The sequence below is a fragment of the Fusarium redolens genome (genome assembly GCF_020744475.1).
Source record: "Fusarium redolens strain MPI-CAGE-AT-0023 chromosome Unknown BKA55scaffold_12, whole genome shotgun sequence".
NCBI classification, from domain to species: Eukaryota; Fungi; Ascomycota; class Sordariomycetes; order Hypocreales; family Nectriaceae; genus Fusarium; species Fusarium redolens.
Genome location: NW_025763675.1, coordinates 790,089 through 809,050, shown reverse-complemented (window position 1 = coordinate 809,050; position 18,962 = coordinate 790,089). Strand labels below are relative to the sequence as shown.

The window sequence follows — 18,962 nt, the reverse complement described above, 5'->3', positions numbered from 1 at the left end:
GCTTTTTTTAAAGGCTTCTCAGTTTATGCGGCGGATATAAACGATATGCTTGATCGATATCACCGTATGGTTGCTTCTACCGGCGCAAACCGTTATGCAGGCATGGTTAGCCCTTGTAAACTTGAGAATGTTTAAACAAAGCGAATAAGCGAGATCCGACTTGAAAGAGAAAGGGTTGTCCCTATATTGAATCCAAAGCGATCTATTCAAGCAACATCAATCTTATCTAACAAAAATTGGAGACAACTATATCTTTCGTCACTTGCTTCTTTGGTATCAGATCTCAGGGTTATATTACAAGCCAAATCCGCCTTCCCTTAATTGGTCGTAAAATTAACCAACACGACATATAATTGGTTGGACATGTCTTAGCTCCAGGGGCCAATCAAAGCCGGTGTTTCCCGCTCTTCTCAATTAACTAACGTCACAAGCGTATCTCGGGTTACTTACCTGGTAGATTTCTTCTCAACTCCATCTTCATCGCCGACATCGCAGTTCCCAATAACCATAGCCAACTCGGCAAATATCAACATGGCGGTTCCGTCTGTCGCAGCAGCTGAGATGCTGCCTCGATTCCTTCTTCCTCGTCTCAGCTGGGGCGCACCGCTCTCCGTATCACGGGCGACTCGGCCATTCGCCTCTATCCCTTCTAGCGATCAAAGGAGGTCGTTTGCATCAATCCAGGCTGGTCCTGTTCCTAGACGTCGCTCTCCTCAAGCCGAAATTCCTATTATAAAACGAGCATTTCATGCGACAGCCATCAGACAACGAGATCACCACTTCGATACACTCAAGTTTGTTAAGCGATTACAGGGTGAAGGGTTTACTGAGGAGCAGTCGGCTGCTATGATGAAGGTGCTGAATGATGTTATCGAAGAGAGGCGCGCTCTATCGTTCATTACATTCTATGGCCATACTAACTGACCATTCAGTATCCAAAATCTCACCCGAACAATGGTGCTCCGCGAAGACGCAGCAAAAGCGACGTATACTCAAAAGGTCGACTTTGCTAAGCTGCGCTCCGAGCTTCTCTCCGCCGATTCCACCGAATCCAACACCACACGCACAGCACACGAACGATTGACAAACGACATTGCCAAGCTCAGCAACCGACTGCGCGACGAGATCAGCCGTACACAAGCCAGCGTGCGCCTCGACCTTAACTTAGAGAAGGGCCGTATTAGGGAGGAGGCTGTGGGCCAGGAGCTCAAGATCAAGGAGACGGAGACAAAGATTGAGCAGGAGGTTGCTGCGCTGAGGGAGAAGCTCGAGCAGGTCAAGTTCCAGACACTCCAGTGGCTTATGGGTGTGTGCACCGGTTTTGCAGCGCTGTTGCTTGGTGCTTGGAGATTGCTCATGTAAAATATGGATGCATTGGGGTGTTGGTTGGAGTCAGGCGGGTTTGGAGTTGTATAAACAGTGTCATGGTTCACCTTAACCGATAGATTTTCTAGTGTCTGAAATCAAATTTGTGCGTAACATACCGCTTCTGCTAGCTTGAGCTGATGTGAATCAGATCAATTCAACTTTCCTCTAACAAACTCCTCACACTCAGATACTTATAGGGGTGTCTTCATTCTGGTTTTCATGGTTAAAGCTTTCTCAATGGCGCCTTTCAACAACAACTTCAAGGACTCAACAGAACACACCCCGCCCCCGCCCCACGTCACCCCGCCATAGACGGACATTGTATGTCCTTAGATCGGGTGTATTGTCTGTCGGCCTGAAAGCCGAAGGTCCTTTGATAGTCCGACCGGACGAGAGAGATCTGACTCAATATTATGATAAATACAGACTCACATCAAGGAGTTCAAAAACCTTCATCTTTCTCTCGTTTTAATATTCTTCAAAATTGTTCAATATGTCAGACAAACCCAAGGTTCTCTTCCTAGGCAGCACCAAGCAGTAAGTTCTCGTTCGTACCTTAGAGAACATGAATATTTTCTGTTCTTCTTCTACCGATATCGTAGTTAACATGTTTCTCTAGAGCTCATGAGGAGTTTGCCTCGCTCTGTGAGATCGTGGAACCTATCTACCCAAAGTCCACTGAGCGATCTGCCTTTATAGAAGAGACCAAGTCTGGCGCTTTTAATGGAATCAAGGCTATCTACCGTACAAGCAAGTCTGTTAGCATCACTGGACTCTTTGATGCTGAGTTACTGGATGTCTTCCCTAAGTCTCTCAAGTTCATTTGTCATAATGGTAAGTTCTCCGAGTCCACAGTAACCCAGGTTTACTAAGTAACTACTCCAGGCGCCGGATATGACCAAATCCATGTCCCAGAATGCACTTCTCGTGGTATCCGCGTTTCAAATACACCCACGGCTGTAGATGACGCTACGGCTGATATCACTATTTTTCTTCTCATCGGTGCCTTGAGAAATATCTCATCCTCCATCTTCACTCTGCGAGATGGAACGTGGCGGGGTAACCCTCCTCCATCCCTTGGTCATGATCCTCAGGGCAAAGTGCTGGGTATTCTGGGTATGGGAGGCATTGGTCGTAATGTCGCACGCAAAGCCCGCGTTTTTGGAATGACTGTGAGATATCACAACCGTAGTCGTTTAACGCCTGATCTAGAGGACGGTGCTGAATATGTTGACTTCGAGACACTTCTTAAAGAGAGTGATGTGTTGAGTCTCAACTTACCCCTGAACGTGAGTCCAGTCACGGTTTGAGTATTCTCCGGAGTCTTAACTGACCGTTCATAGCCCAAAACTCGACATACTATCGCAAAACCTCAATTCGACATCATGAAACGTGGCATTGTAATCGTCAACACCGCTCGTGGCGCAGTGATGGACGAAGCTGCTCTCGTTGATGCACTCGAGTCAGGAAAAGTTGCCAGTGCTGGCCTTGATGTATTTGAGAATGAGCCAGAGGTTCACCCAGGGCTCTTGAAGAATAAGAACGTACTGCTTGTTCCACACATGGGTACTTGGACTGTAGAAACTGAAAGACTGATGGAGGCTTGGGCTATGGACAATGTTCGTCTTGTAGTGACAGAAGGAAAGCTGAAGAGTATCGTTTCTGAGCAGAAGGACCTACAATAGACGGCACACTTTGCTAAATAATGTAGCATATGGTGCAAATAGACTTAAGACCTATAAAAGGAATACGGATAAGATCTTATATCTTCTTTGGCCCTTAACATAGACCTGATGATAAGTTAGAACCAACCTTATCTCTTCTCAATTACTTTGTGGTTGTTAACCTTTAGCAAACTCAACAGTGAGAAGAGACAGGGTACAACAACGAGCCCAGATAGGATCACAGAGCACAGCATCCCTTGATCGTTTTACTCGAAGACTGCGTGGAAGTGGCTTATGTCCAAGCAAGAGTATAGTTAAAACATAAGAGAGCAAACATCACATGAAGAAGCAATAGTGTTAGAGTCAGAATATCTCTTTTTGAAGTTCTACTCTATCCTGGCCACGGTTGACGGGCCTGCCTTTATCGAGTTACCATTCCATCCATCCCTATGGGGGAGGTCTCGTCTTGGTCATATCCGTCCATTCATTCCATTCATCATCCATTTTTATAATCTCGAAGGGGGAATCATGATTAGCAAAAAAGCCAACGCCATTTTGTTGAAAAAGCAAGATTTTTTTGCCCCTCCCTGCACCCTGCGAGGAGTCTTCTCTTCTTGAGATTAGAGAAGTAACCCAAATAAGCAGAAACAAAGAAGAGAAGAGAAAAAAAATCAGAAAACCGCAGATGTCCTTGTAACTCTCCCAACCCATATGCCATGCAAGTTCATGCTGTTGAAACTAGAATTTTGCCGATTGTCATGTCGACAGAAGAGGGAAAAGTTCGTTACACGTAGGAATCCAGTTGAAGGATCCTGGGTATTGATTACACACACTTAGTAGCGGTAGATATCGGCCTTGAAGGGACCCTCAACGGTGAGGCCGAGGTACTCAGCCTGGACCTTGCTGAGGGTGCTGAGCTCAGCCTGGCAGTGGTCAAGGTGGAGACGGGCGACCTCCTCGTCGAGAATCTTGGGGAGGACATAGACACCAACGTCGAGCTTGTCGGTCTTGGCGAACTCGACGTACTTCTCACCCCAGGCCTTGTCGGCGGCCTTGTACAGCATGATCTGGGCAAGGACCTGGTTGGTGAAAGAGCAAGACATAACGAAAGAAGAGTGACCAGTAGCACAGCCAAGGTTGACGAGACGACCCTCAGCAAGGAGGATGATGTGGCGGCCGTTGGGCATGAGGAAACGGTCAACCTGGGGCTTGATGTTCTGGACAGAGCTGGCGTTGGCCTTGAGCCAAGCAACGTCAATCTCGATATCGAAGTGACCAATGTCTGTTTACCAATGTCAGTGATGAACCATCAAGCGAAAGAGTGATGTAACTTACTGCATACGATGGCGTCGTTGGGCATAGCCTCGAAGTGCTCGCCAGTGAGAATGTCACGGCAACCGGTGGTGGTGACGAAGATCTGACCGACCTTGGCGGCCTTCTCCATGGTGGTAACTTGGTAACCGGCCATAGCAGCCTGGAGAGCGTTGATGGGGTCAATCTCGGTAACGAGGACACGGGCACCCATGCCGTGGAGGGCCATAGCACAACCCTTACCGACATCACCGAAACCGGCAACGACGGCGACCTTGCCAGCAATCATGACATCGGTAGCACGCTTGATACCGTCGACAAGGGACTCACGGCAGCCGTAGAGGTTGTCGAACTTGGACTTGGTGACGGAGTCGTTGACGTTGATGGCGGGGACAAGGAGCTTGCCGTCCTTGAGCATGCGGTAAAGGTGGTGGACACCGGTGGTAGTCTCCTCAGAGACACCGAAGCAGTCCTTGAGCATCTCAGGGTACTTCTGGTGGACAAGGGTGGTCAGGTCGCCACCGTCGTCGAGGATGAGGTTGAGCTTCTTGTTGTCCTTGAAGGCAGTGAGCTGCTGCTCGAGGCACCAGTTGTACTCCTCCTCGGTCTCACCCTTCCAGGCGAAGACGGGGACACCGGCGGCGGCAATGGCAGCAGCGGCGTGGTCCTGGGTGCTGAAAATGTTGCAGCTGGTCCAGGTAACCTCAGCACCGAGAGCAGTGAGGGTCTCGATGAGGACGGCGGTCTGGATGGTCATGTGAAGGCAGCCAGCAATGCGGGCACCGGCGAGAGGCTGGTCGGCAGCATACTTGGCTCGGGTCTGCATGAGACCGGGCATCTCGTTCTCAGCGAGCTCAATCTCCTTGCGGCCAAAGGCGGCCAGAGAAAGGTCAGCGACCTTGAACTTGTGGGCGGGAGCAGACATGATGAATGGATGTGGAGGAAGGGATGAAAGGATGGATGAGAGGAGGGAAAAGAAGAGAGAATAGAAAGAGAAGAAGAAGGACTGAAAAAGTTGAATGGGAAGAGGAAGAATATGTAGGTTGTAGAATCAACAACGAGATAACATTGGGCGGGGCAGAGAGAACTGCTTCTATGGGCTGAGAACCTCTGGAGGGGCCTGGAGGGGGAGGGGTTGACCAGGGCCCAGCAGTGTCAGTGGGGTTTTTTTTCGCGGGCGGTGAAGTCGATGGACGGCAAAATGAGGGGCAGAATTTTCTTCTACCATTGAGGCCCAGCAATTTTGAGGCGGGGCAGAGCAGAAATGCACTCCGAGTCCAGTCGATCTTCAGGCTAGGTACTTGTAAACGGGTGGTTGGCTGGGCACTGAACCTGATACCTCGACAACCTGACGGATTGAAGCGCCAAAAGGTACCTCCGAGTGGGAGTGGACCTCAGGGACTCGGAGAATCCACCAGAGGAAAAAATAAAGAGGAGCTTTCTCATGATGGGAAGCTCCTCCAGGTCTTGGTACGAATACGGGACTAGTGAGAAGGAGACCACGTTGATTTTTCCCATTCAGTGAGTGGGCAAATAATTAGACTTCTTTTTTACTGTCCAGATCTACCGTTTGTTCGTCAATTGATCACTCCGACTGTGCATAACTTGCTTCGTACAGATGCAGCGTTGGCTGACTTTGACCCTTGATATTCCCCGCTCGGAAGCCGAACACCGCTTCACGCGAACACTACGGGTCATTGATCGTCTGCAAGCTACGAACATACCGACTAATTTGTATATCCGAATATTCTGAGGAGAGAGTCAGCTCGGAGGCACCTCTTTGGTCTCGTTATAAGACTCGGGATGGTACCAGACTCATCAGATCGTCTCATACATCTTTTTGATATGCGTGAGATGAGATATTTATACCACGAAACCCCCTTGTCTTATAATGACCAACTCAGATTAAATCCCGACATCATTTGCCGAGTTCACTGAAAGACAAAACAGCAAAGTGACGGTACCGATAAACTTCCAAACGTAAAATTGTTTCACTGCTCTCAGACTTTGAGAACTTGTTTGCAGGCGCTATCTACGAAGCCAGCTTTTTATGACCAAGGCAATGCTACAGTCGTGTCCATCTCTTCATGACTCTTCAACATCAACACAACATCCACGTCAGGCTGGCCCATCATGTGCTCATCAAGTGCTCCTCTCTTTCTCAACGCTTTAAAATCTAGACCAGCACTCGATATTATTCCACATTGTCCGGAACGCCGCCAATGCAAACCATCACTGAGCGTCTCGTATTCCTGAAATCCCTCGAGACTTTTTGAAAACCCCCGTCTCGCCCGTCCTCCATCTATTTTGGCATCAGGTTCTCCCGCACGGCAAACATCTTGGCACTGACGTTGGCTGTGAATCCATCCACCTGCTTGCTATATTGCTCCACCTGCTTCGCGTTCAGCATACCCTCCAGTCTGCTGGGCTCCTGAGGAAGCTTGAACAGTCGCTGCCACTCATCCTCGGGCAGAGGGGCCTGCTTGGCAGCAGCACGTTGGGCGTTCTCAGCCTTGCGCTTGGTCTGCCATTGTGTGATCTTGGTCTGCTCACGGCCGAGTTGTCGCTGGTAGAATTGGAAGTTGTTGAGGTCGGTATAGTGAGACTCGATGCTCTCGAGCAGAAGATCGCAGGTCTTCTCGAGGAAGGGGTCGATAGCAAGGTCGAGGTTATCGATAGAGGGGTACAGAGGAGGCTCGAGAGCGTTGCGGTTGAGGTCATCCAGCGATGAGGGCTGCTCAATGTCGCCCTTGACGGGAGGGGAGGGAATCTGGTGGAGGAATGTTGTGAGGAGGTGAGAGTTGTGGACGTTGACAGGGACCTCGGTGAGGATATCCTTGAAGGTGAGCTTGGACTTTTGCAAGCTGTTCTAGATTAGTATCTCTGTCGCTGGTTGTGGGATAGCATCATCGTACCTCTCAGTTGTGAACTTGCCCTCCTTGTAGGCGCTCATGAAAGCAGGGGACAGGCGGAAAGCCCGGAAGGTCAGGTTGCCCTGAGAGCTCTTGCTAGCATCGTGGACGAGGGCGACGGTGTTCTCGTTGGCGTTTTGATAGTGGAACTGGTTCTCAATGAAGTTCAAGTTGACAAAGTTGCCCATGGTGGCACTTGTGTACCAACCAACGTTGTTGGCATCGACGTTGACTTCCTTGAGATGTCGGATCATCTCATTTTGGTAGTGAATGTTGTTCTTCTGTCGGGGAGCAGCAGCGGCGATCTGCGAAGCATCGTTCTGGTGGCTATCGGTCGTAGCGGGGTCGACGGTAGGGAAAGGGAACGTGTTGGTGACCTCAAGAAGACCCTCGTTCTCCATACCAACAATAGCTCCAGTCGCAACAGAAGGGAAAGCCGAAGAGCAGTGCTTGGCAATCTTCATAATAACCTACAACACCGACCGAGGTCAGTCCCATTACTCTTTACTCGTACTTCAAGAGGGGGTCTCAAAGACCAAAAGGTGGGGCATATTCAACTCACCAGAGCCTCGACTTGAACGGCCTGGAAAGGCGCAGCAGGAGGCGCATCGTTGGGAGCGTCCGCCATATTGACAAAAATTCGCGAGGAGATATTTACGATGCCGCGAGATAAGGAGAGAGGTTCGGCGCTACGATCGCGATAGGGGCGGGTGGTGTTGCAAGGCTTCGGGCTCTGAAGGTGGGAATATCGAAACTTTTCGTTCGTGTACTCATTTGTGGGCGTTGTGGGATGTCTAGGCGGTGAAGTACGGCAGATTATATATCCCGCTCCCGACGTTACGAGCTGACCTACTATCTTCGTTTATCACCACCAGGCCAAGAATTCGACGGCAAGAAAGTTTGCCTTTTTACTCTGATTTACCGATGTTACGCTCGATATTATGATACGGAATGAATGTGTAATTTATATCTCTTATGCGCCTCTTCGCGATCCATTCTGAGTTGTGGCACCTTGCCCTCGTTCTCAACGTTTTACAGACCTTCAATGCCATCAGCTAGAATACCATGAGCAATCTAAAATCTAATTATTGTTTTATTTCGTTTATTATTGTACCGTCTAGCCCATTTTCAGACCAAATCATCATTTTTCCGAATAAACGCCATTCTTTTTTCAGTCCCGTGTTTTTCTACCCTCAAGACCGACCCCCAACGCCTCATAAGCTTCTTGAACAAAAGGTTTCAGAAGTCTCAAACCTTGTCATCTAATCCTGCCAGGGGATAATCTCCCAGCTCTCGACATTTTCTCGAATGATAAGTCGATGTTGATCAATCTTCCAGAATGCGTACAAGGACCGAGTTGCTCCAGCAGCCTTGCGATGAGCTGGACCTGTACCACCCTTCCTAGCATCTTCTCGCGAACGCCAGACACAAGTCGCCAAGTTGGCCAGTTCTGAGTCAGGTTCTCCGAACCAGTACCTGTTCGCGTTAATACAATAGACTCAGGCAGAAGATGCATCTCCAACGTACTTCAAGAATCCACCGCTGGCCACAGCCTCAGCATGCGCCCCTTTGTCGAGGACGCCAAGGTCAGCATATTCGGTCTCCTTCTTGATCCGTGACCGGAATGCCACGATATAGAACGACGTTTCATTGAAGGGTTTTCCAGACTCGACCGCAAGACGTTTTACTTCTTCGATCACCTCTGGCCAGTTGAAGGATTCTGTGTATGGGGCTGTCGCATAGTCGTCGCGAAGAACTCGAAACTGTCTCAAGGCTCGTGCGAGGAGCTCATTTTCGTTATCAAGAGTGTCGAGGTCAAGCAAATGCTCTTGTTCAGTGTATGGCGATTGTACAAGATACCGGTGGTTGGCTGCGAGTTCCGGGCTGACTTCTCTCACTTCGACTTCGGCGGCTATTTTGTGTAATTCATCGAATGTCGCTCCAGGAGCTGTTTGCACATCTGCAGTTGCCATTGTGGGTTATTTGGGTTTTGCTGTGTGGTTGATTATCGAGTATGCAGTCAAGACAGAGTGAAATGTTTTGGGTATCTCGACACACAATGGCAGAAGATGGAAGGGGGATATAAGGAACTACGAGTCAGGGCGCGGCGACAGCGACAGCGAGCCATCTGCAATTTATAGCACACGAAACATCTTTACAACCTCTTAGGCAATCAAGCCTTGAATAACGTGCTCAAATGACACCATCCAAGCCGGACGACGACAGTTACACATGTGGGTCGGTGAAGACTGTCAAAGGGTCTTTCTGCCGGTAGTTCTGGAAGTTACTTGCTTGTTAGTGCGGATGGTCGGACGTCTCGAAAAATGGCACTCCTCGACCTAGACCGGTCAAGACTTGTTGTCCGAGTCAGGTAGGCGTTCTATTTGAAAATCGGAGAATTTTGCAACTCGTTTTTTGCTGGAATACGAGCGGCTTCACAAAAAGACCAAGTACACCGGAATTCTCGTTGTCTCTGAGAGATCCGGAATCTCGCATATCAGAGACATGTATCTATGGCGACTTCTCACCAAACCATGATGAAATACCGGGATCGGCTCTACAAGTAATAAGGGAAATCCTTCCAAGCCAAGGCTTCACCGCCAGAAGAATGCTTCGTCAACCATTTCACCGGTTTCGGGCATCCTTGGAAGGACAAGGCGGAGAGTCGGAACAGAGAAGGAATTACACTTTTATGCAACCAGGGGTCCTTGACAAAATAGCTGTGAGACTAACGCAGGCCAAACTGCAATGACATGTGCCTGCGGTTGGCGCTAAAAAATGGCCGACGGTACGACCCAACCGACCGACCATCTTGAATTACAACTACACCATACGGATACAATACTACATATTCGAAGTCAGTCGAACACTTGAAGAGAATTACTCTTTGTTGGCACTTACTTGTCAGATGATCGATTTACACACTGCAGCCAAGAAGTAGGTCTTAAACTGTGAGTCAAAAGTTTACTCTTAAAGTTCTGAAAAGCTTCGTTCACAGACATTTTTTGAAGCAGTATAATTGGAGGACATGATCTTCATTCTCATCATGCCCCTCTAATCATAGTCTAACCCTGTAGAAAACATAACCTAGCATTGTCGAATGAATTCTCTGGATTACGAGTCTCTCTCGGATTGTCGCACATAACTCTCCGAAGGCGTCAGAAGCCATGAGGATGTCGACATCAGATCTACGATCGTGTTCGTTGATCATGGTGTGAGTTCATAATTATTGCAATTGTGTGATACAATACTTTGTTGTCTTTATATCAATCAATTGATATAGAATTCGCTAGAAAATATGGTTGGGTGTGTAATTGGTCTACCACAACTTATATATCATAACCATCACAATGGACCATCGTCCTCCACATCTGTCTTTCCCCTTCTCAACCAAACTTTGGCCATCTCATACGACCCCAGATAGAGTCCACTCCCTAGCATCGTCCATCCGGATCGCAGAGCCGCACCCCGGAAGAATCCCCGCACTCCCCTCTCTTGGTAAACCTCCTTCGAGACAGCCCACGCCCCCTTCTTTGGTTGCTTTCCCTTCATCTTGGCTGCGACTTCGTTTTGCCCCTGTGCCGAATTCTTGTTCTGATTTCCGGCACTCAGCATCATCCTCGTCTTGACGACATCACTTGGTGTTGTTATGAAAGCCGCTATCGATCCCGCACTTCCGGCACTTAAACCGGTAGCGAGCCCCGTCTCGATCAGCCCCGGCTCCGAAGAACCGGAGCCTCGCGATTTCCAATACGTTGCTCGCACATGCTCAAATATAGGAAATTGAAGAGCTGTGAATGGTAAATTCCGTGCGACGAGTGCTGTGTAGCCTGTAAAAAGACGGCGTGATACTCCATCACCGGCCAGCTGACGGAATGCTTGTAATGAGGTTGAAGATCCAGATTGCGCGGCCCCACGACTATCATTTTGCAACATCTGAGCATTTTGCTTAATAACCTCTGCTGGTGCGAGTACTAAGCAAGATGCCATCTCTGCCACCCCTGAGGCTGCTGAGTGAACCAGAGGTTGTGGTAATGGCGTCGCATTGCCGATGACTCGTTTGGCGCTCTCATATGTCGAGAAGAATAGACCCGCTGTGAATTGTGTAAGCCAGCAATTCCTCACATTCAGACTTGTATTACATACCTGCTGGAAGAGTAGCTAAAACTACACTTCCAATGCCCTGGTAGAGTCCTCGTACAGCCCATATGTTCTTTTTCGAGTTGTCGGAATATGTCTTGAGGTAGTCTTGACTCTGCAAACGAGTCTTGATAGTATCGAGAGGGTAGACCAGGACGTCTACTGTAAATGCAGCAATAGCACCAGCCTATGACTTTGTGAGTATATCATGGCCATACCCTGGAATGTTTGGCCAGTCTTACAATATATATGTCCGACATTTTTTTTTCTCAGACGCCTGCTGCATAGATCGTGATGATGAGTTTCTTCCAAGTTGGTCGTGAAATATGGGCTCTCTTACACCATGAGCTGGTGATGTCATGGTTGTGTGCTTATATCCACTATCGGATTACCCTGCACTTCAACTCATCATGGAAACATCTCGGGCTCACGGCATGTGAAAAGACATAAAATAGTATTGAATGAGCACATAACCACAGTTTAATATCATACCTGGTGAATTCTTTGTCATGGCTCATAAGTAATTTGATTCATCAGAAGAACAACTACAGATTGATTCCAACATCTCACTCATTTCTGGTGGACTCAAGTCAGATAATACAAATCAGAACTGCTTTTGGAATTAAGATTGTATGTATATGATCCCATCTCTTGACGCCAGCCCATATACAACCCCATGATTCAAGCAAGCCGGCGCTTCCCCTGCCGTCTATGTGACTTAATGACTCCAAAACGTCCAAGATAATAAATCACCAAAATGCTTGCGTTCCCGTCTTTATAAGATGTCCTCTGCTCTATCATAAAATCGCGCCGTAAATCGAATGACAAAGGAAATCATAGCTTGCTCTTTACAGCGGGAGTCGTCTCGTTAACTACTGCCACCACGACACAAATATCGTCAACTTTGCCGCCGTGCCAGTTTTCTTGGGGGTAGTATTTGTGGACCTCCTTGGCGAATGGTCCATCAAGTTTTGTGTTGACGCTGGCTCGCTTGGCGGCTGTCACGATTTCTGTAGCGAGTGCGCTCTGGAGTGTTACTGTTCGTTTGCCTTCAGAGGCTTCAGGGAACTCAACCAGAGGCTCTAGCGAATCTGCAACGCGCACACCGCCGGCGTCGGTCATTACCCAGGCGCCTGTAGATACTAAAACCCGACTGGCGATTCTTAGAATATCCTGGTTGAAGAGATTGTCTAGAACGCCGTCGGTCGCAAGAACAAGAATATCGCCGTGACGGAGCGCGTGTTGGGTAACGTCAGCATCCCTGGGAAGGTCGCTAAGCTGAGCACCACCAAACGCCGCCATGCGAGCAGCAACGCTGGGAGGTACGAGAGATAGTTGGAAAGGAGTATTGAAGGCGTGTGTTTGAGGTTCCGAATATGTGTGAACACCATTGAGTCGAAGTTGAAGGAAGCCAGAATCACCAAGATTCGCGACGTCTAGATTTCCATCTGCTCCAGCAATAGCCACACACGCTGTGCTTCCACCAGCGCGAAGGCTGTCGTCATTGCAGATTGCTTCGTATCCTTTCTGCATTAACTGCCTAGCTGTCAAGGGAGGCACTGAGCTGGTCTGGTGTTCGTGGGCAGCCAATGCCATGTAATCGCAAAATCCGTGTGAGAAATCAGCGGGATCGACACCGGAATCTACCCAGCCCCCAACACCATCAGCAACACCAAAGGCTACTGATCCGGAGTCGTTGATCCGGCTGACAAAGAAGGCATCGTGTCCAGATTCGGGTCGAGCGGAAGGTCGACGGTTTCGGGGGGGCTGAATGCGATTGTATGGGTTGAAGTGGAAGACGTGAGTGGAGGGGTCGTATGGTCTATCCTTGGCAATGAAGGAGGATGCGACATGGTAAGAGAATCGAGGAGCATCGGTCGAGGTGGAGTAGAGCTTGGAGCGAGGGCACGAACTCATTGCGACATGAGGATGAGCACGGAGTCGGGAGCAGGATTGCGTCGGAGCTGCCACAGTTAGAATTGCGAGTTTTTGAGTATCGTAAGGGCAATGCGACCAACCCTTAGCAAGCGTTCGCAATGAAGCCGTAGCAAGTCGATTGCAGGATGCAGCCATGGAGGGCTAGAAAGTGGATCGTCCAGAGACAAGAATCGATGCGAATAGTGACGGGTTGGAGCGAGGATCGGAGGAGGATTAAAATACTGGTGACGATAAAACTTTGACAGAAATTACAGAGAAACCATCTTTGCCAAGGAGATCGTAAGAGAAAAAATTGGTGTCATGAGAGAAGTGGGATCGTGAACGGAGAAACAAAGTTGTTGAGCGCCGATTTACCAACTTGTTATCTAATCTTGACTGGCCAAGCCCCTCCAATATCCTTTCACAATAACCAATTCCTCGGAACAAAGAGGCAAGCCACATATACCTTGTCAAATCATGCACGATGAAAGGAGGCGGTGCATGGTTCAAGCCACTGCATGCTTGCAACATTTCCCGGAACCTCATCTCCGCAATTATTGATACCCGCTGTTGATCCGCGATCCTACGCCCAGTAGCAACGTGGTTTCACGAGCCCGTTCCTGCCGATTCCGAGACCAGTGAAGCCGAAGTTGACAATTCCAAATTTGTGATTGGTCAGAGGTCAGCCGTAGGTCCCATTGTAAACTGCAATAACCGAGGAAGGTTTGCCTACCCAATACATGACGACGAGAATCCTCGATACGCCACCCTTTGCGAATAGACAATTCAACTCTATCGGAGGAGATTGCACGGCATTTCTTTACTGTCAATTGTCTGACCACAGCTCCAACTAAACATTGCGAAGTTTGACTGTCCTTCTCCTCCGGTCCCAATCGCAATTGTACTTCCTCGATTCGATTATTCGACAAGATGGCTGCTCTTCGATCTTCTTCCCGACTCGTCGGAGCCTTCTCAAGGACGGCTGCTCTCCGACCTGGTGCTGTCTTCACTCGTTCTATGGCCTCAGTTAGCGAGCCTCCCAAGGACTCTGATGCCAACCTCAAGTCTTTCCAAATCTACCGATGGAACCCCGATACCCCCAGCGAGAAGCCTCGTCTTCAGACCTACACTCTGGACCTCAACAAGACTGGACCTATGATTCTCGATGCCCTCATCCGAATCAAGAACGAGCTCGACCCTACTCTGACCTTCCGACGAAGTTGCCGTGAAGGTATCTGCGGTAGCTGCGCCATGAACATCAACGGACAGAACACTCTTGCTTGCTTGTGTATGTCCCCCTTCACCCGGGTCGCATGCGGCAAATCACATCGGATAATGAAGTGCTAACGTATTCTCAGGCCGAATTCCCACTGAGGCTGCTTCCGACGTCAAGATCTACCCTCTTCCTCATACCTACGTCGTCAAGGACCTTGTCCCTGATTTGACACATTTCTACAAGCAGTACAAGAGCATTAAGCCTTACCTTCAGCGCGATACCCCTGCCGAAGACGTACGACCCCTTTCTCACTTACAGGAAACTTACATTTACTGACCCAATTCTTAGGGCAAGGAGTACCGACAGACCAAGGAGGACCGCCGTAAGCTCGACGGTCTCTACGAGTGCATTCTCTGCGCCTGCTGCTCTACCTCATGCCCATCTTACTGGTGGAACTCTGAGGAGTACCTTGGACCCGCTATCCTTCTCCAGTCTTACCGATGGCTCGCCGACTCTCGTGACGAGCGCACCGCCGAGCGAAAGACCAACCTCGAGAACTCGATGAGCCTGTACCGTTGCCACACTATCCTTAACTGTACCCGAGCCTGCCCCAAGGGTCTTAACCCTGGCAAGGCCATTGCCGAGATCAAGAAGCAGATGGCTTTCGGCAGCTAGATTATCAAAACTACGAATATGTCGCGAAAACGATGTGACGATTGGAGGGAGAAGCGAAGCATTTAAAGGGTTGTCGCAGAGCAAAATCTGCGTATGAGATTATTAGGACTTTAACCCTGTGTATAGGCTATGGATGGGAGTTCCACGCTGTGCTCTATAGCAAACTTGGCAATATTATTTTCTTGATCGTTCACCCCTGGTTCCTGTACTGTTATTGAGTTTCTTGTGCTCACTCTGGTATGATTCTGTAAACTGACTTTAGCTACGTACGCAACCCCCGACCGAACGGTACCGTACTTCTCGAGCGCATCGAACAGCTGCTTGGATTTAAGATAGAGCATCATATACAGACTAATTGAGAATTAAGAACTAGGAAAATCGCCCGACAGCTGCGATCCTGACCCTCCGCCCTCGCTGATTCAGTTGCCAATCGTCAATCGATCCCCTGTTCAGTTGTCTTCAAGCAGAACGTCGATACTTTTAAAATCCGCCCTTAATCCTCGAGCTTCGAGGTCGAAACTATCAGTTTTCTTGAACTGCTTTCTCATATGACCTCCTGACCTTCTCATCACTTCTACAATACAAGACTTTGGCATGGAGACAGCGAGTGCTGATCCCCAATGATCGACATACACGACATGATCAACACATAATACTACAAGACACATTCCGTTAACTTACAAGGAGGAGAAAGACATATTCGATATGTGGCTTCGGAGATTTTACAAACTTGAAACGTAACTATAATAATCAGGAGCTTGTCTAAACCTTACTTCTTGAGGATGCTGTGGACTGTGCTGGCGTTCTTTTGGCATGTTTACGACTGTGGCCTTGAATTCGCGGGACTTACTAAGATTCCTTACAACAGTGATCAACCTCCCTGCATCAAAAGATCCTTTCATTGAGCAGGGAATCGCAGTCAATCTCGTCAAGACTATCTGACATGACAGGCGGCAGTTAAGTAGGTATATGAGTTCGTTGGTATGCTCATGACGGTCAATTTTTCGTGAGCCAAGACATTCTGTTTCGAAAAACTCAAGTATTACAGCCGTATTTGATAGATTTTAAAGACAACTTTAACATTTTTTACGGCTACGTGACACATATTGAAGATTGCCATAATGTCTCACAACAACTGCCGACCTGCGGAATGCTGAACCGTGTGTACTAACCATCATGCTCAGTTTGAAGTCAATGATAAACTTTATGCTGATATGAGTTCAAAGCTTTGAATCCAATATTGGAGGTATGTTGATATGGCGTGGGAGGGACTGTGAAAGGTATAAATTCTGGTCTCTCCTACCTGCAACAGAAGACCAATCTTGATATCAACATCCACAACTTCACACTTCAAACCTTACACTTCATATCTTAACAACCTGCCTAAAACTTCATCATGTTCTTCAAAACTATCATCGCCGCTTCCGCTATCGCTGGCCTTGTTGCCGCGGTGCCCTTCAACACCAACACCACAAGTGCCTGTCCCACTCTCTGCGTCGATGCTATCAATGACTGTGGTTTCATGTACGGAGGGTGAGTCAATTCAAACCCCAAAATCTCCGAGCGTAAAATATCCGAGTTGCTAAATTTGACTAGATGTTATCCTATTTGCTCTCCTGAGCTGTATCCTACACCACCACCATGCACACCTACTACACATACCACCCCTATCACCCCAGACATTACCATCACTCTTATCACCCCAACCCCTGAACCTATCACGAACTCAACTAGCTAAACGGGATGCTACTGATTCTGTTTTGACTTGAGGTGGCAAGAGTATTGGCAATGGAACTGTTATTCGACATTGGAAAGCTCTACCTTTTAGGCTGGATTTTCTTACCTAGGCATTCAAGATTGTTGATTATCTAAGTATACGACACGTTTTACTCTAAAACTACCTAAATCTTTCCTATAACTAGTAGTATGCATTGCCTGGCGTACTTGGACTTCGTGAATAATCATCTACCGTTCCTGGGAATGCACCAACTGGTGCTGAAGGTCCCCCCTTGACATCGTCGTCTGAACTTAGGTCATCGACATATGTATCGTCATCCTTAGGCGGTGCGCGCATGGCTTCGAAAATATCTCTGTCCAGTGAAGGCACCTCGTAAGGCTTGAGTGTATGAATCTCTCGCCCTGACGGCATCTTGCTGAGGAGTGTGTTGATGGGAGGGACGGCTTGTGTGTTCATCTGGCGTAGATATCAGCATATGCCACAATAGTCCTTGGTGAAGTACTTACAGTATCGTTGACTTTGTTCCACTTAGCATCGAGCATCTCTAATACCCGAATCTCCTCCATCTTACCAGCATCACTTCCCCATGCAGACTCCTTATCCACACGTCGATCTTCGCGCTTCTCCGTAAAGTCTTTCTTCAATCGACTGAAACTAAGTCCCTTCTTGCTGTTGTCTTTGACTTCAACACCTAGCTGTGATAAGCCGGCACGAACCCACCCAATGCCATCTGCAACCTGGCCACCTATCTCGGCATCGATTCCAAAGAAACGACAAGCGCGAGCTCGACATGTTCGGCGGAGATCTTCTAGATATTTCAAAAGAGCACTATTGATCTTATGCGAGCCAGATCCTGCTGTGCTGCATAGAGATGATGCTTTGGCTGCATGTTCTGAGGCTGCTAAACACAGTCGGGCATAAAGATGGGCGCGAACTTTTGGAATCTCAGGGGCCTTGAACATCCACTCCTTGTCGTTCTTGTTCCGGTCCTGAGCCACTATTGCTGGATACGGATCGTCTTTAAGAACGGCAAGCAACGTAGCTTCAGCTAATGCCAGAGAACACAAGGCTCGAGCTGTTCCCGGAGCAACATCAGGGCATGGAGGAGGAGCCGTAGCGTGCTCTCCTCGACCTGCTAGATAATCATACACGGAAGCTGCTTCGAGGAGACATTTTGTTGCGGTTGTGACGGCATTTGTTCGCTCCTGGGCCCCGAGAAACTCGCTACTGGTTGAATAAAGTGGTTGTAAGGCAGACCGAGCTGTCAGAACATGAGAGAAGCCCAGAGTTGAAAGTACAAAGGCAATCTCATGTTCTAAAGATGAAACTTTGACTCTAGCTCTCTCACGTCCCGGGACGACTTCGCCAGATAAAGTTGGTCTCCATTCGATAACCGGGGGCGTCTTTGGCGTGACGACAGCCAGACCCTTGTTACTTAGACCGTCGTCCACTGTTAGCAGATACGGAAGGTAGCCGTTGACGCTGGAAATAACTGTGTTTAAGTTTGAGACCTGAGAGCTTGGAGGGAGTCTCTTGTGCTTTTTTAAAGCATCTCGAAGTACCCCACGATATGTGCTGGCGTTGAGGGGCAGTGAAGGATGAGACTCGGAGCTGAAGCTTGATGAGAAAGAGAAGGCCGAAGTGGTTGGGAGAATGAAGGGGAATGGCATTTTGGATTAGAAGAGAACAGGCCTCACTCTGAGGTTGAGTATACAGAGATTTTCAGTACAGAAAAAGAGAGAAGATCAAGTTTTGAGTTCAATTGGTTTGCCAAGCTCTTGGTTCAGGCCTGACGATATCACCATACTGTGCGCATAGTAGCTGCTTACCCACTGTCAAAGTGACGTCTCTTTGCTCCGGGGTTCGGAAGCTCCTTTTCGGCCGATGCGTGCTCAAATACAAGCTCCACCAAAATTTCCGGGGTCGCATTGGATGTCATTTAGAGCTTCGCTTCAGAGCTCCACGCTCTCTCCTCCTTCATCAACCGAACCACTCTTGTTAATGACGACTTTCGCTATCTC

The 18,962-nt window shown here is 48.5% G+C and overlaps 10 protein-coding genes across 10 annotated transcripts; 4 read left to right on the top strand and 6 right to left on the bottom strand.

The window, feature by feature from the left end:
* Positions 1–531: 531 nt before the first annotated feature.
* BKA55DRAFT_541731 (uncharacterized protein) lies at positions 532–1,362 on the top strand (the record flags this gene model as incomplete). Its single annotated transcript, XM_046190406.1, has 2 exons — positions 532–893; positions 933–1,362. The coding sequence occupies 2 exons, from the start codon at positions 532–534 to the stop codon at positions 1,360–1,362; spliced, it is 792 nt and encodes a 263-aa protein (XP_046046968.1).
* A 499-nt stretch (positions 1,363–1,861) lies between these two features.
* Positions 1,862–3,053, top strand: BKA55DRAFT_692640 (D-isomer specific 2-hydroxyacid dehydrogenase; the record flags this gene model as incomplete). Its single annotated transcript, XM_046199809.1, has 4 exons — positions 1,862–1,905; positions 1,988–2,202; positions 2,254–2,657; positions 2,712–3,053. 4 exons carry the CDS (start codon positions 1,862–1,864, stop codon positions 3,051–3,053), a joined length of 1,005 nt encoding a protein of 334 aa, XP_046046967.1.
* An 812-nt stretch (positions 3,054–3,865) lies between these two features.
* Positions 3,866–5,268, bottom strand: BKA55DRAFT_595902 (Adenosylhomocysteinase; the record flags this gene model as incomplete). The annotated part of the gene is made up of 2 exons (XM_046195872.1): positions 3,866–4,314; positions 4,368–5,268. The coding sequence occupies 2 exons, from the start codon at positions 5,266–5,268 to the stop codon at positions 3,866–3,868; spliced, it is 1,350 nt and encodes a 449-aa protein (XP_046046966.1).
* A 985-nt stretch (positions 5,269–6,253) lies between these two features.
* On the bottom strand, positions 6,254–8,085 carry BKA55DRAFT_96246 (uncharacterized protein). Its single transcript, XM_046201699.1, has 3 exons — positions 7,792–8,085; positions 7,259–7,725; positions 6,254–7,207 (listed from the first exon to the last, which is right to left on the bottom strand). Exons 1-3 carry the CDS (start codon positions 7,804–7,806, stop codon positions 6,646–6,648), a joined length of 1,044 nt encoding a protein of 347 aa, XP_046046965.1. The 5' UTR covers positions 7,807–8,085; the 3' UTR covers positions 6,254–6,645.
* Positions 8,086–8,517: 432 nt separating this feature from the next.
* BKA55DRAFT_517217 (uncharacterized protein) lies at positions 8,518–9,228 on the bottom strand (the record flags this gene model as incomplete). Its single annotated transcript, XM_046188163.1, has 2 exons — positions 8,518–8,731; positions 8,783–9,228. 2 exons carry the CDS (start codon positions 9,226–9,228, stop codon positions 8,518–8,520), a joined length of 660 nt encoding a protein of 219 aa, XP_046046964.1.
* Positions 9,229–10,600: 1,372 nt separating this feature from the next.
* Positions 10,601–11,655, bottom strand: BKA55DRAFT_595900 (mitochondrial carrier domain-containing protein; the record flags this gene model as incomplete). The annotated part of the gene is made up of 3 exons (XM_046195871.1): positions 10,601–11,349; positions 11,402–11,582; positions 11,638–11,655. The coding sequence occupies 3 exons, from the start codon at positions 11,653–11,655 to the stop codon at positions 10,601–10,603; spliced, it is 948 nt and encodes a 315-aa protein (XP_046046963.1).
* A 574-nt stretch (positions 11,656–12,229) lies between these two features.
* BKA55DRAFT_517029 (phosphatase 2C-like domain-containing protein) lies at positions 12,230–13,468 on the bottom strand (the record flags this gene model as incomplete). Its single annotated transcript, XM_046188143.1, has 2 exons — positions 12,230–13,359; positions 13,414–13,468. 2 exons carry the CDS (start codon positions 13,466–13,468, stop codon positions 12,230–12,232), a joined length of 1,185 nt encoding a protein of 394 aa, XP_046046962.1.
* A 335-nt stretch (positions 13,469–13,803) lies between these two features.
* On the top strand, positions 13,804–15,258 carry BKA55DRAFT_96177 (alpha-helical ferredoxin). The gene is made up of 3 exons (XM_046201698.1): positions 13,804–14,600; positions 14,671–14,822; positions 14,877–15,258. The coding sequence occupies exons 1-3, from the start codon at positions 14,243–14,245 to the stop codon at positions 15,201–15,203; spliced, it is 837 nt and encodes a 278-aa protein (XP_046046961.1). The 5' UTR covers positions 13,804–14,242; the 3' UTR covers positions 15,204–15,258.
* Positions 15,259–16,470: 1,212 nt separating this feature from the next.
* BKA55DRAFT_740314 (uncharacterized protein) lies at positions 16,471–16,941 on the top strand (the record flags this gene model as incomplete). Its single annotated transcript, XM_046201442.1, has 2 exons — positions 16,471–16,736; positions 16,800–16,941. The coding sequence occupies exons 1-2, from the start codon at positions 16,600–16,602 to the stop codon at positions 16,939–16,941; spliced, it is 279 nt and encodes a 92-aa protein (XP_046046960.1). The 5' UTR covers positions 16,471–16,599.
* A 180-nt stretch (positions 16,942–17,121) lies between these two features.
* On the bottom strand, positions 17,122–18,611 carry BKA55DRAFT_692632 (uncharacterized protein; the record flags this gene model as incomplete). The annotated part of the gene is made up of 2 exons (XM_046199808.1): positions 17,122–17,397; positions 17,448–18,611. 2 exons carry the CDS (start codon positions 18,609–18,611, stop codon positions 17,122–17,124), a joined length of 1,440 nt encoding a protein of 479 aa, XP_046046959.1.
* Positions 18,612–18,962: the final 351 nt, after the last annotated feature.

Coding starts and splice junctions, on each gene's coding strand:
- BKA55DRAFT_96177 (XM_046201698.1), top strand. CDS start 14,243: ATGGCTGCTCTTCGATCTTCTTCCCGACTCGTCGGAGCCTTCTCAAGG. Junction 14,601..14,670: donor GAACACTCTTGCTTGCTTGT/GTATGTCCCCCT, acceptor ACGTATTCTCAG/GCCGAATTCCCACTGAGGCT. Junction 14,823..14,876: donor GCGATACCCCTGCCGAAGAC/GTACGACCCCTT, acceptor CCCAATTCTTAG/GGCAAGGAGTACCGACAGAC.
- BKA55DRAFT_96246 (XM_046201699.1), bottom strand. Junction 7,208..7,258: donor GGCAAGTTCACAACTGAGAG/GTACGATGATGC, acceptor AATCTAGAACAG/CTTGCAAAAGTCCAAGCTCA.